This window comes from Ochotona curzoniae, unplaced genomic scaffold (assembly GCF_017591425.1).
Source record: "Ochotona curzoniae isolate NIBS_2020 unplaced genomic scaffold, NIBS_Ocur_1.0 contig_2692, whole genome shotgun sequence".
Taxonomy (NCBI): domain Eukaryota; kingdom Metazoa; phylum Chordata; class Mammalia; order Lagomorpha; family Ochotonidae; genus Ochotona; species Ochotona curzoniae.
This window is the reverse complement of record NW_024465556.1, coordinates 787133-802051: the sequence shown is the minus strand read 5'-3', so window position 1 is coordinate 802051 and position 14919 is coordinate 787133. Positions and strand designations below refer to the sequence as shown.

The 14919-nt window shown below is 44.0% G+C and overlaps 1 protein-coding gene across 2 annotated transcripts in view; it reads left to right on the top strand.

Annotated features, from left to right (window-relative positions):
• Nucleotides 1-10536, top strand: part of STAMBPL1 (STAM binding protein like 1) — a 44040-nt gene extending 33504 nt beyond the window's left edge. Inside the window, exons 6-11 of one of the 2 annotated variants that reach the window (XM_040975755.1) lie at nt 999-1296; nt 3056-3180; nt 4968-5105; nt 5893-6005; nt 6666-6765; nt 7631-10536. In XM_040975755.1, coding sequence (XP_040831689.1) covers nt 999-1296; nt 3056-3180; nt 4968-5105; nt 5893-6005; nt 6666-6765; nt 7631-7687 — 831 coding nt within the window. In that variant the 3' untranslated portion in view covers nt 7688-10536. Of the gene's footprint in view, nt 1-998; nt 1357-3055; nt 3181-4967; nt 5106-5892; nt 6006-6665; nt 6766-7630 lie in introns of both variants that reach the window. The other variant, XM_040975753.1, reaches the window with a different exon arrangement.
• Nucleotides 10537-14919: the final 4383 nt, after the last annotated feature.

Below are 14919 nucleotides of genomic sequence, written 5' to 3'. Positions count from 1 at the left end.
AGCTGGTCCTCGGACACTTTTGCTTTATACTTCCGAGTGCGCAGTAGCATCCACTATAGAAAGTCCCGTGGGAGCCTCTGAGTAGAAGAGAGGAGTCTTGCCGCAGGCAGCCCTGGCATTCCCTGGGAGTTGGTGCAGGAGCTTGGAGCCCACCCAAGAGCTGTTCAATCAGAATTTGCCAGTTAGCCGGACTCTGGGGCATTGCTGCCCACATGAAGAAAGTGCTGTCACAAACTCACCTGCACCACCCCACCTCACAGTAGCTCCCAAGACCCTTTTTGCTTTAGGTCAGTTGAGGATCTGGTAACAAGTTTATACCCACTGTCCTCATAATGCCTGGGCATATTTTTAGAACTGGGAAGTTTGGGATGTTAAGAAGACTCCTGGTTGGTGAGGAGATGGACGATCGGAACACGTTTTGAGAACCATTACTTGGTGGTTCCCCCCTTGTCTGTCAAATTCCAGCTGAGTCAAATACAGAACATTCAGTGTAGCACTGTCGAGTAGACATTCCCACGAGGAGAGGACTGTTCCTGTATGCATCCGTCTCCAACACAGCAGCCATTGCCACATGTAACTATTGGTTGAGGAGTTGAGTGTCTAATTTTATCAACTTTTAATTACAGTCCAAATAGCTTCATATGGCCACTATATTGGACAGTAGAGTTGAGGGGTGAGCTCTTTTGTTCCGTACAATCTGGTCAACAAGGCTGAACAGACGACCCTAACTGTGATTTTCCAATATTTAGAATTGCGGGGGAATGGAGGAAACCTGTTTGTCATGGGATGACAGGAGTGGATGTAGAATTGCTTAATCGGAATAAAGGGATTTTGCTGTGGTATTGTGCATTTCCCCGGCTGCTGCACGAGAACCCCTGTGCAAGTATTGCTGTATCGGGCTGGCTGCCGATGGGAAGACCGAAAAGGTCTCATCCCAGTTTGACATATTTTTTACCTTAGAAACTAACTTTTCCCCCTGGCAATCACATTCTTTTTAGAACAAATATAAAGCTGAAATTCTCAAAAAACTGGAGCATCAGAGGTTGATCGAGGCAGAAAGGAAGCGGATTGCTCAGATGCGCCAGCAGCAACTGGAGTCGGAACAGTTTCTGTTTTTTGAAGATCAACTCAAGAAGCAAGAGTTGGCCCGGGGTCAGATGCGAAGCCAGGAGAGCCCGGTGCTGTCAGAGCAGATTGATGGGAGTGCTTTGTCCTGCTTCTCCACGCACCAGAACAACGCCCTGCTGAACGTATTTGCAGAGCAACCGAATAAAAGTGATGCAACCAGTTTGGCTGGTCAGTCTCCTCCAGTGAACCGGGCCTTAAAACCAGCTGCTACTCTAAGTGCAGTGCAGAGTAAGTGATGACAGGCTCTCCTGTAAAGACATGCTGGCTCATCTGAGCCCAATTCTGTAGCGTGAGAGAAGGGTCTCGTTCCATTGTTAATTGTTATAGGATACCTGTATGAATACACGACAGGACTAACCTTCCTCGACTCTCTGGTTCTAACTGTATATGAAAGCAGTTCAGAAAGTTCCTGAAAAAAATGTTTCTTTCAGTGCAATGTTTTTTCGTAATACATGGAAAACATTACGTAAAACTATTCTTTTATTTCCATTTTCTGCATAAAATAAGCTCAACATTTTGTTTGATTTCAAAGGCAGAGAGAGACAGAGAGAGATTTTCTTCTGCCCCCAACGGCTACAACAGCAAATGCTGGAGCAGGCCACGCCAGGAGCCTGCAGCCCAGTCCAGGGCTCCCGCATGGGTGGCAGTCCCAAGTACTTCAGCTATCATTTGCTGCCTCCCATGGTGCACATCAGCAGGATTGAAATGGATTGCTAGTGGAGTAGCTGAGACTTAAACCAGGCGTTCTGGGAAAGATGCTGGCATCCCACGGGGGACTTAGCCACCAAACCAAGTGTCTGTCCCAGCTCATACTTGTAATTGCGTTTTTCCATGAACATGCTGAATCGCCCTCATGCAACCTTAAAATTCAGGAAGTATGCTTTGTCTCTGATAGAACAGAGACCTTTAATAATACAACTGTATTTTGTTGATCGACAGAGGTTTGGAATGAGAGTGCCATACATCTCTTCCATGTGTTTTAAATAAGAAACATATGCATCTTAAAGGTGAGTCCTTGCCCTGGAGAGGACAGAGTGAGGAAACTGCCTAGACCTTTGCTCAGCCACGTAAGCTTTACGCTGAGTGGGTTCAGAGGAACTCTCATACACTGACAGCTAACCTCTTGCCGGGGTGTGTGTTCCTGCCAATAGGAGCTGCCCCTTGTTGTTGCTACATCAGTGCTGGCCAGTTTCCCAAATCAAGGAGGGATTTATTCCTACCACACACTGTCAAATGGAGTTTGTGGTCTCATTTTTTTTTAATTAGTGAACAACCATCTTCTAAGTTACTTACTGCTCATGATTATAAAAAATGCTGTGCCTTTTCTTCCTGGTCATCAGCTTTCATGCAGATAAAATAACGGCGTCTTTCTGGATATGACATATGTAAATAGTTTAGCCAAACGTGCTTACATGTTTCTACTGCCTTTCTGAACTAATTTGTTGTAGAAGATATATTTTTTTAAAGTGTTTGTTTCAAAGGAAGAGAAACCCACAGAGAATAATTCATTTCCTAAATGAATAATTTAATGGCCATGATTGAGCCAGGAGCCAGGAATTCATTGCAGGTTTCCCACATGGGAGGCGGGGACCCACGTACGGAAGCCTTCATTAGCTGCATCCCAGGGTGTGCAGTGGCAGGAGTCTGGGACTGGAAGCCAGAGACAGTACTTGAACCTGGGCAGTCTGCTCAGGGCACAGGTGTCCCCATGAGTCTGCTGTATCAGACGTCCACCTCACACAATGCAATTTCACCTCATCCTATTCAATGGCTTCTGTTGGAGGGTTTTTAAATAGAACATAGGAAATGCAGTGCCTAATTTGATTTTAAAAGTTTTTAATCTGACTGCATTTTCTGCTGAAAACAGTTCTCACGGACAGACTACAAAGTTTGTTTTCTTACTGTTTTCCCCTTTCTTGTTTCTCAGATTTAGTGGTTGAAGGGCTGCGATATGTAGTTTTATCGAGAGATCTTTGCCATAAATTTCTGCAGCTGGCGGAATCCAATACCCTGCGAGGCATAGAAACCTGTGGCATCCTCTGTGGAAAGCTGGTATGGCCCTGCTCATCTCTTTCTGGCAGCACAGCCTTTCTTGTGGCTAGGCCTGATGGAATAAAAGCATGCTAAGACTTGTGAATATTACCAAGTTACCTTTACGTAGATCATAAAATCAAGGTCATGATGGGTAGAACTAATCTTAAAACATGGTTTATGAAATGTCAGGAACATTACAAGAGCTTGTTATGGAGAGTCAAGTCAAACTGTAAATCTTTGGAACAATTTAAATTACAGATCTACTTTCTAATCCAAATCCCTCTTTCTATGCAACTGTTGCAATAGTTAGTTGACTAACTTCTTGACTCAACCTGTGGCAAGTGTCATACATCGTCCTTTTTCACATGTACAAATGATAAAACTAGGGCTTCGGTGTGTCCTTTAGAGTAAAGCAATTGTCTCAGCAAGCTAACCTCTAAAAGCACAGGTCAATGTTGGAAGATATCAAAGTAACCATAAAAGAGAATGTCAAAATAGAGGTCAAAGAGAGAAGACTCAATTTCCTACCTGAAGCAGATGATTGTGTTTCTTTGGAAGTATCCCCCTCATGGTCTATTTCTGAGTCCAGGCACATTTTCAGTGCTCAACATTGAGCTTAAATGACATGTTTTATTCCTTACACCTTCTGTTGTATTCCAGCATGTCATCACCACCTCCCCTGCAAGAGAGAGAAAGATACTGGTGACAGGTGTAAGAGAATGTTCCCCTGCAGTCACTGCCCTACAGGCATCATGTGTCATCGATGCTTCCTCCCCTATGTCATGGGTCAGATTCAGTTTGATGCCTTCATCACACAAGCATTTACTGTGCATGCCCTGGCACTGTGCAGGGTGTTGGCATCCAGTCTCTATAACAGCCCCAGTCTTTGCCACATGATGCCTTCATGGTTTTTGTGAAGAACTAGACAGGTTGGTTGTAAGGTTACCTGAGTGCTCTCAGTGGAATTGCAAGGTATCATGGAAATGTCTAACTGGGAATCTTAACCAAGTTGTTGAGTAGTGGCCAGGAGGGTTTTGCAGTGAATGGGAGTTTAGCCTGAGGAATACATAAAACAGCTGAGAAAGAAAGGATTGAATGGAAGAAGAGCTGCCCTCAGGGCTTAAGGCATAGCTCTCTGCAGCACTGCGTCATAGGCTAGAAGGAGGAATGTTGGGAAGGACAAGCTTGCCCTGGGGGAAGACAATATTTCACCCTGCAACCTTCTCTCACTGAAGATCCCATCCCACTTCACATCCTTCTTCCTCTTGGTTCTTCTCTTTTTCTAAATTGCAGACCCTAAAGATTTTCTGCCTTGTGGAAGATTTTAGTCCATTTGCTCATAATGAAAGTAGTGAATTGAAAGGTCAAATGAAATTAAAACAACACCATCAACCTCCACATACCTACAGGAACACGACAGAGTTATTTAATGACTCTCTCACTTTCTCACTGCTTCCCATCTAGTATGCCTTGGCACTCTGTGTTAGGTAAACTTCCATCTCTGCTGCCCACAGATTCTAGTTCCCATGTATGGGTTGGTTTCTAGTACAAAGTAGCTTTCAAACTACAAATAACTGATTCTCAAATTTGTTGTAAATAATACACTTTTTTATTTGAAATATTATTGTTGGATTAAATTATTTTGAATTGTGATGAGAGTGTGTGTGTGTGTGTGTGTGTGTGTGTACAAGGGTCGGTGACAATGTGTATGGTAAAAGCTGCTTGTTCTTGTAGCAAAGTACTGAACATGTTTGTTTGTTTCTCCTGTCATGTGTTTGCTGTTCTTTCTGCTGATTGTCTTTTAGACACATAATGAGTTTACTATTACCCACGTAATTGTGCCAAAGCAGTCTGCAGGGCCAGACTACTGCGACATGGAGAATGTTGAAGAACTGTTCCGTGTTCAAGACCAATATGACCTTCTCACTCTGGGATGGATCCATGTACGTTGGACCTTTTGGGTTTCAGGTGATTTTGTGCTGGCTATCTTTCTCCTGGAAGAAATTTAGCTTACTTTAAATAATTTCTTGTTTTTAATCTTTTCAAGTGTCCTAAATACAGTCAGATGGAAGCACTTTCTTCCATGCTAGGCTTACCTAAATCGGTCAGATTTCAGTTTGTGTGTAGCCAGAAGCTTGAAGGGTTTTTTTATATGCTAATTCCCATTCTTTCTTACCCATGTGCTTGTTGAGTAACTATGTGAGATCCAAACACCTTAACCAGCTCAGAGACTAATTATTCCCACTTACAAAGAATGGCAGTGATGTGGTATATTTGGTGAAAACTTTGTTTTCCTGTCCATGGTTTTGTATATGGGATCTCCAATCTCAGACCTCTTCATCTTATCAGCTGTGTGACCATGCGTCCTGGTTTGCAAAGCCAGGACAGTAAAATTGGTTTTGCACAGATGTGGTGTGATGATTACATGAACATCTCCTCCAAGTTTCTGGCAAGCGAATTTCCATGGTTTTGTTTTCCACCAAGAAGAAAGTACATTAAAACTCCTAGGAAGCCCTTCTAGAGTCATGGTGACTCCAAAGAATCAGATGCAAATGCATAAAGGGAAGGCTTGTGCTAACAAAATCTGTACTTTTTAAATCCTTATGTAACTGTGACTAATGATGGTAAAAGGAGGAAAAAAACAAACAAGTAGGATTTTGTCTTAGAACGGACTGCGTCCTGGCCAAGTCTCGGCTGCCCTAGTAAGAGTGTGCACTTTTCTCTCTGTAGACACATCCCACTCAGACAGCATTCTTATCCAGCGTTGATCTTCACACTCACTGTTCTTATCAGCTCATGTTGCCAGAGGCTATCGCTATCGTCTGCTCACCAAAACACAATGAGTAAGTGTAGCTGGGGCGGGTGTAGGTCCAAGGAAATCTTTGTCTGGGGCTGCTGGGCTCATGGGTGTCCACCTGTACACTGGGTTGTGGCACTTGGGTCAGCAGGCACAGGATGCCCTTGGGAAAAGGAGCCCTTAGTGCGTGCGTGGAGCAGGGCTGCTAACCTCGGTGGTCCTCAGTGTCTGCATCCTTGACACCTCCCCATCTTGGACTGATTGATGTGAACATGAAATGAGCTGATAGTTAATGTCAGTAAATGATAACTTGGTGTCTAGTAGCACAGAAAGCACTCAGAAAATACTTGCTGTTGCCACAGACACTGTTAGCACTATTGGGAAAGTTAGAACTAGCTGTCCCATGTCGCTTCCCCCAGGCCTCAGCTTCTCCTCCATGGGCTCATCACCTTAGCGCAGCTTGCTCCTTCCTGGCATGGTCTGCAGGTGCTTGGGGACAGGATGACGCCTCCTTCTGGGTTTCTCTCCTCCAGCCCTGTGATCAAAAGATGGCTGTAACAGAAAAAAAGAATCACTTGAAAGTGCTAGTTTATGAACATTCTTTATCCTCTCTGAGGGCTGTGTACACCGTATTATTCAAATAAAGCACCTGAGGAGCCCAGAGGGTGCTTAATTTTTTTACTTTTCTTTTCTCCCTGAAATTCAGCACTGGCATCTTCAGGCTCACCAACACTGGCATGCTTGAGGTTTCTGCTTGTAAAAAGAAGGGCTTTCATCCACACACCAAGGACCCCAGGCTGTTCAGCGTGAGTACATGGGGATGGCCATCTTGCAGCTACTTATTTTTCACTGCCTTCCTCCCCCTACTATGCTAGGAGAAGCAAGGACAGTCTAACAGGGGTTAAAATGTACTGCTTAGTGTGCAGTCTTACTCTCAAGATAGTAGATGACCTCTTGTAAGTAATCTCTGATTTCCTATCACTAATATTTTACTAAAAAGGACAACCCAGTTTTCTCTAGCGGAGTTGATGAAGCATAAAGTTACCTCTCCCTGTATGTATTTGTCTGATAGTAAGTTTGCTGCAGAGCTCAAATAAGCAAAGACTTGCTAGACAAATGCCTCAGGAATTCTTACTGCTTCATATGGCATAAGTGAAGTCATACTTATGGTTAGTTTCGTATAACCCAAAGGAAACATTTTGTATAATTATTAAAATGCATTTATTTGAAAGGCAGATTAGAGAGAGACAGCAAGCATGCTTTGATCTACCGGATCTTTCTCCACGTGTGCCACTTGGACCTTTATCCCTGCTTTTCCTGGCTAGTTGGCAAGGAGCCGGTCTGAACGTAGAACTAGTGCTGGGGCAAGAACCAGCACTCCTCTGGGATGCTGCTGGCTTAGCCAGCTGCACCACAATGCTGGCCCCTAACTACATCTTCTCTGTTTGCTTGGAAGTCCTGTGGAAGTAACAGTAATATTTTGAAGGAAGAATTTATTTAAAATGGAAGTTAGCTGGTGACCTCAGTAAATATTGTTGAAAATTAATGAAGAAGATTAAAAACAAATCTTTATAAAATTAGAAAAATAGGTTTATTTGGAAATGCACACTCTGTCTCTAAAGAGAATCACATTTAAGTTTTATTGTGTAAACTATTTTTTTCCTTTCCTAGATATGCAAACATGTGTTGGTAAAGGACATGAAAACAACTGTGTTGGATCTGAGGTGATCTGATCTGAGCAGAGCGCCATCAACACCCAACTCCCACCCACGGACATGTGGCTGCTGGATTTTCTTAAGATGTTTCCAGAAATGACTGATATTTTATATTTATACATTTTAGATCAGAAAGTTTGATATTTATTGCTCTTGCATATTTTGAAGTTTTCTTTGGGGATCGATGTGTCTTAAGAGAGACCACATGGTATTAAAACAGTACCCAAGTCCACCAACCTGACAATAAATTGTGCTGCAAGCAACAGGATGCCTAATATTTACAAATCCTCTACGTATGGTCTCAAAGCTTCAGATGTTCCATGATATTTGTGTTTATTCATGTAAACTGTGATTCCCAGCAAGTAATTCTGAGTAATGGTCATCAGACATTCTGTTACTGCAACTTTTTCCTGTGAAAAAAAGGCAAGTAGTTTCCACCTGAGAACGGGGTCGCTGCAGTAGGAGGAGCCCATACTGCGTTTTCCATGTCAACCAGTCCCATGCCCAGAGAGAGAAGTCTGCAGTGAATTCTAGTGGAGGACCCCAGAACAAAGGGCTCTGCCTTGGGGATCAGGTGGGCCAGAGGCAGCACTGGGTTCATGGACTTGAATCGGAAGACTAAAAGCAGAGCAGCTTGGTAGAGGAATGGGGCAAGGCTTATAAAAATCAACAGGGTGGAGGAGGGGAAAAATGAAGCATAGGGAATAACTGATCATTCTTAGCCAAAATAATTGCAATGAATATTTTAGACGTTTAAGTCTTCTATAGAAGCCACTGCGTAAAGAATAGCAATGAAATAAACCTGAAGCTGAACTGGTGACAGAAATACTATGTTCTGATATTACTAAGTCTTGGAATGACACTTAGGACTTGGAACATTGGAGCAAAAGAGATGACAGAAGGAAAGAAATACAGTTGGAAGTTGAACTGGTAAGGACAACCACGATAGAATGCTGACACTATCAAATATAAGAGATACATGCAAGTGCTGTTGTTGAATACCGAGACTAAAGGAAGATTCTGTTGGACACTCAGTGAAGACTGAACCTGCAGGCAACGTCGTAACCTGGACAGAAATAGCTCCCAGGTCCCAGGAGGCTGCTAAGCTGGTTGTCCTTGGATCATCTTTTTGTTTCCCCTCTCTTTCCCTTATGATCATTAATCTTGCTTCCTTCTCTTTTCTTTCTAACTTTCAAGTTTTATTCTCCAACCATGTCTCCCTGGATCTCCAGATTTTCCACCTAGTGAGGCCAAACTAATTAAATCTACCTTTCTCTCTTTCCGACATCTTGTACCTGAGCAGCTTTCCAAGACTCCACTTTCCTCCTGCATTGTCACTGAACTTCCTAAGCAACTCATCCTTGCACGCTAGCTCCCACCTGCTGTAGTGATTTCTGTGTTCCAAGGAGGGATATTCTCTGAGCTGTATGCTTGGATGAGGGCATGTTCCTGCCCACTTCTCACTTTGGCTGAACTGGCATCATGCCATGCAAACGCTGCTCAGTTCTCCTTTATGAAGAACCTGTTAAGGATAGTTCAATGGCTAGTTTGTGTTTTATGGTAATTTGCAGTTCAGAAAGTGTATGTCTCACACTTCCGAGGTAGAACTGGACTTGCCCTGTGCAGGGAGTTGAGTCTAGGGACCCCCAAGTGAAAGGCCAGTGGGCTGCTTAGGCTCCCCACTTCTGTCTTCAGTTTCTTAGCATTTGAGAACACCACGCTACCATGACATACTTGCTCAAAGTAAATGATTATATAATTTATTTGAGTAACGATAACTGTTAGGATAAGGGATAAATGAAAATTAAGTAATTTCTTCTGCTGGTACAGTTCAAAGATGCAATAATCAGCCAGGAAGATGAAACCACAGAGGTGTCTGATAGAAAACCTGTATATACTGAATGGTGCCTCCAGATAGAAGGGACTGAGTTGGCAGCCGTGAGCACTTAGCACCTGAGATTTCCAGCGTGAACAGAAACAGAAGCTATGAGTATGCAAAACCAACTGTGTTCCCCTTGAAAAGCCAGTTAGAAGACAATCCTTTCTTTTTCGATAACTAAAGCAGTAAATTGTAGCCACAGAGCAGGGAGGTGCAGTTGGCAGTTTTACTTCCTTCTAAAGAGAGACAATACCTCCAGTTGGAGGTAAAATCTAAAGGTCATTTTTGAAGGGGGTGGAATTGTTTATTGCCAAAAATCAACAGAATTAGCCGGGACTTCCCAAGAGACCTATTCTGAGAGCTGGACTCGTGGAAGCCATGGACCTGTGCCCTTGCCTTCCTTGCCTGGCAGGAAGAAGCAACAGACATGCAGGCACATCATTGAAGAAACTAAGCCCAGGCTAGTCAACCTGGAGGCTGCGCGTGCCTGAGTGTATCCTTGTCCAGCGTGTTCTGGGAGGAGCCTCTGAGAGGTACCACAGCTTACTGTTACAAGTGTTTCGGTCCTGGGGCTCCCCTTGGCCACTTCCTTGTCTCCTAAAGCCAAGAGAGTTCCACTGCTTTTTCAGTTTTGTTTTTCTGTAGAAATTTCAACCAATTAAGCCTGAGCTTTCTTACTTTCTAACACTACTCTGTTTGCACACTGTCTGGCGTCCAGCACATTTTCATTATGGATTGGAAGGGACTGATTCAGACTCCATTGTTGGAGTCCTTAAGTAAGAGTTTTTGGAGGTCATTAATCTAAAATGGGCCACTAGAGGGCCCTGCACCACTGTATTGGGTGTCCTTATGAGCAGAGCTTAGAGAAAACACAGAGGGAAGATGGCCAAGTCACAGGCCGGAGAGAGAGGCCTCAGTAAAAACTGGCACATCCATCACCTTGACGTTAGATTCCCAGCCTGTGGAACCCCGAGAAAGTAGATTTCTACGTGTGCCATTTGGTTATGGCAACCCCTGAAAGAAAAACAAAATGCAGTTCTGGATAAATATCCACTGATCACTGAAATTGTTCCTGGATTTTGTTCAGTAAGATTTAGTTTGTGGAAATTTGTCTTTTTTTTTTTTTTTTTTGAGGCCATCCTAGATTCGTTCGGCTCTGTCTTCCCAGTTTTTCCCGTGTTGCAGCCGCTTCCAGTTGTGCTGGACACTGTGGCTACAGTTGCTTGACCGTAGATGGAGGTTCCTGTTATGAAACCAGCCTAAATGGATGCAGATGTGCAAAGCAGATGTTTCTGTTGTGGCACTTCCTGCAGAATGTCTCCTGTGAAGAGGGGTCTTGAGAAACCTTGTGTGCTTGATGATGACAGAGGAGGTGAACTGTTACTTGTTGTGAATACAGGGACTATGCAAAGACTTCATCCCTATCCCTTTAGGAAAAATTGTTTCCTTTTCAATACCTTGACTGCCCACCCTGCAAGAATATATCTTCCTTGGGGACAACTAGCAAAAATATTACTTAGGGAATCATTGTACTTATGGTGAACCATGTAGAGATTTACCTAAAAATTCACCAAACTGATATTGCAGAGGCATTATTATTATTTTTTTAGCTACTCAAAACTTTGTCTTAGTTTGGGCTGCTATTGCAAAAATAGCATGAACTGGGTGGCTTCAACACCAGAGCTTGTATATCTCATGATGCTGGGGACTAGGAGTCCAAGGTGCAGGCAGAGAGCAGGGTCAGCTGCCCTTGTTGCCCTGTGTCCACATGGCAGAGGGAGAGATTCCCCCTCCCAGGTCTCTCAGGACACCAATCCCATGCTGAGGCTCTGCGTTCACGAACCAACGAGCCCCCAAATTTCTCCCTCCGGGGATGACTTCAAGGTAGGAATAATAGTCCGTAGCAAGGCATATACCCCAAACTACCTTGTTTGTGCATAGACTGCCACAGGGAGGCTGCCAGCCATGCCCTTACGTATGAAGGATATATTTTAGAAAGTGCCCAGGGCGGGCATTTGGCTCAGTGGTTAAGGCTTTCTGTCCGCGACGTGCGTATCTCATGTGTAACTGCCTGGGTTTGGGTCCAAGCTCCACTCCCTGGCTTCTTGCCACCCGTGGAGGCAGCCAATGATGGCTCCAGTGTTTGAATTCTTCCCGTCTATGTGGGAAACCTAGGCTTTTTTGGACTCCCGGTTTTGATCTGGCTTTTGCAGGGATTTTGGGAGTAAATCAGTATATGGAAAATCTCTCTACTCCAGGGGGTATTGGGACAAAATATAATCTACATTCTGTCATTATGGATTTATCTGTGATATTTTTGTTATTTTACATAAATGGAATCATAATATGTGAGCTATGGTATCTGCTATTTTTCTCTTAGCATATGTATTTAAAGGTTCCTCAAAGTTATAGTATGTGTCGGTCCTGTCATTTTTTTTTTCATTGCTAATGTCCCATCACATGTATGTATTAGGCTGGTGTATTGGTGGACATCTGAGTTACTTCCCATTTGGTTGTCACAGACAGGAGTGCTGGAAAGACAGGAACATGTACTCAGTTCAAGTACTTTAGTACTCGCTTTCAAGTCCTTTGAATGCGCACTCGGGAATAGACTCACAGGACCATATGGCAGCTCTGTATTTAACTTGCTCTTTTCTGCAGCAGCTGAGCCATTTTACATTCTCACTAGCTGAGTACAAGGGTTCCAATGTTTCCACACCCATACTGATACTTTTTTCTATTTATCATAGCCATCCTAGTAGGTGGGAAATGGAGTTTTTGAATGAACAACACATGATCCAAGCTTACTTATTTCAGAGCAGGACTTTGGTCATAGAATAGAGGGGATGCTGAGGATGTGCCTGAGGCATCCAGGGCTTGCTTGCTGTCCTTATGCTCCTTGCAGTGGGATGCCTACCTCAGGCTTGCACCACGCTCACTGGCACCGTGTTTAGGAGAACTGAACACCATCAAGCACAGTCACTTTCGGAGGGTAGGAACACGCGAAAGAGAACATGTCACCGGAGCCAACCATGTAGCACTTCAAAATACTACTGTTATGTTGCATTCAGTCCAATGATTTATGCATTCATAAGAGGAGACTACATTAGCGCCTCTATCTGCAGTTATAGGCTTTTGTTTGTTAAAGGGCAAGAACTAGTTAGCAGTTGACAGAATTTACCTGTTTCGTGTATTTTTGCTTGAGTAGATAATATATTTTCTTTTAAAAGGAAGGCTTGAAATGAAATGATTTTAGTACATTTCTTAGGGAGTTTGAAGTTGTAACCTACACAGGGAAAGCTGAATTGGTGTGTGAAGACAGAAGAATAAAGTTCAAAACTAAATGTGGAAGGAAACAGAAACACGATCTAAGAAGTCTATGAAAAAAAAAAAAACAACAACCTTGATTTGATGTGTCTACAAGATATCCTACTCCCCTCCCCCCCCCAGATCGTAAATCTAAGAGCTCAGTCTTAAAGGGGTGCCATTCAATTCTGTGCAGTAACCCACCTTATCACCAGCTCTCAGCATAGTGGATCCCTCTCACTGGGCCTTCCACAAGGGAACATCCTGGAAGAGCTGATGTATAACAAAACATTATAATGTGATTCAGACATTTAGTTCCCTGACTTGGGGTGAGGAATTTAACCTCAACAGCAAAGTGCTTAAGAGTGGGAGATTAAGCAGAAATCTCACTCGTCGTTTCTTTCATTGCTTGCAACTGGTATTTCACAGAGCCACTGCTGCAGATCCTGCAAAATCCTAGTGAGTCAGCGACAGCTCTCGGGGCGAGGGCGTGTGTGGTCTGAGTCTCTGCGTTTCGAGTCCCATGTGTGCAGCACTCGCTGGCCTCCATCTGCACGTCTCCAATGAACATGCTGATGGGCCAACTTGATTTCGCCCAGTCCTCCCCCAGACCTGCTTTTTAACTCTTCCTCTTGTTCAGCACTTGTGTCCCCATCAGAGCTTCTCCTGAACCCACGGCTCAGGTCAGTAAAGCCTGTTTCCCATATATTTCTTCTGCAATCCTTCCGATATTTGCTTGTCTGCTGGCTTCATGTCGGCTTCCTCCCTGGACTGTGAACTTCATCCAGGCAAACCATGCCCTGTCTTCTTCATTTCCTTCAACCCTGTCTGCTCTGACACGTAAAAGCCACATCTCAGGCTGTCCCAGTCCCTTTTTTGGGTCTCATATGTTGAATAACACCAGCTACAGCAAAGGCTTCTGGGCAGACTGGGCATGCTTTGGCCCAGATAACCTCCCTTCTCTACCATCAGAAAAATTTCAGGCTGTTCTGTATTGAAATTTTTACTAAGGAGAATTCTCAGGCTGTGAAAATGAGATGTGCTTTCACTAAAAAGAAATGACTGGAAAATGCATCTTCTCAGCAAAGGCAACATGGTGTTGATTAATGTTGGAAACTCATGCCATGTTTAGAGTTTCAAAAGCCAGTAATGGGAAAATCAGTGGTCATAAGAGAGGAATGTTCCTTGGTTTGCTATTGTGAGGCCAGGGAAGAGGGTCAAGAAAGCAAGCAGCTCTCCAGGTTGCTTCCTGGATGTTCTGTGCATCTCATCAAGGACACTCTGCCACTTGTGGAAAGTCCAGCCCTCCGGTCAGCGGGCATTGTGCAGACCCAGAATGAAAGCTCTGTGGCTGAAGGTAGAGTGTGTGTGCATTGCAGGGAATGGGCATTCCACCAATGCACATTCGACGCGTCCTTTTGGTTTTCCTGATTTTTGCCACTGGATTTGCCCATGTCCATGGCCCGGCCATGCCAAGCTTCCATTCCTTTACTGGAGAGTCTGCGCCCTCTGGCGGTCAATGTGGAGCACTCCAACACAATGGGTCTGTCTTGCCTTAACTAAACCCTGTAGTGGCGATGGCTGGTGATTTTTGTCTAAATTAGGAAAGTGATCTGTTTCCAAGAATGACCATTGACTTTAACTAGTAAATGTGGAATGCCTTTATCTGGCTAGTATGAACTTTCAGCTGGAAGATTTCCTGTCATGTTTATAATGTTTTTTGACATGCATAAGCAGTACTGGTCTCATAAGTGAGAGTGAGACTAAGCATTTAGAACCAAGTTCAAGAAGCAGCAAGTTCCTGGTCCGGTGTGGTAGCCTAGCAGCTAAAGTCCTCTCCTTGAACACATCAGGATCCCATATGGGTGCTGATTCTAATCCTATCCAGCTTCCTGCTTGTGGCCTCGGAAAGCAGTCAAGGACAGCCTTGGGACCTGCACCTGCAACCAGAGACCTGGAGGAGGCTCCTGGCTCCTGACTTCTGATTGGCTCAGCTCTGGCCAATGTGGCCGTTTAGGGAGTGAATCAGCAGGCAGAAGATCTTTGTCTCTTCTATCTGT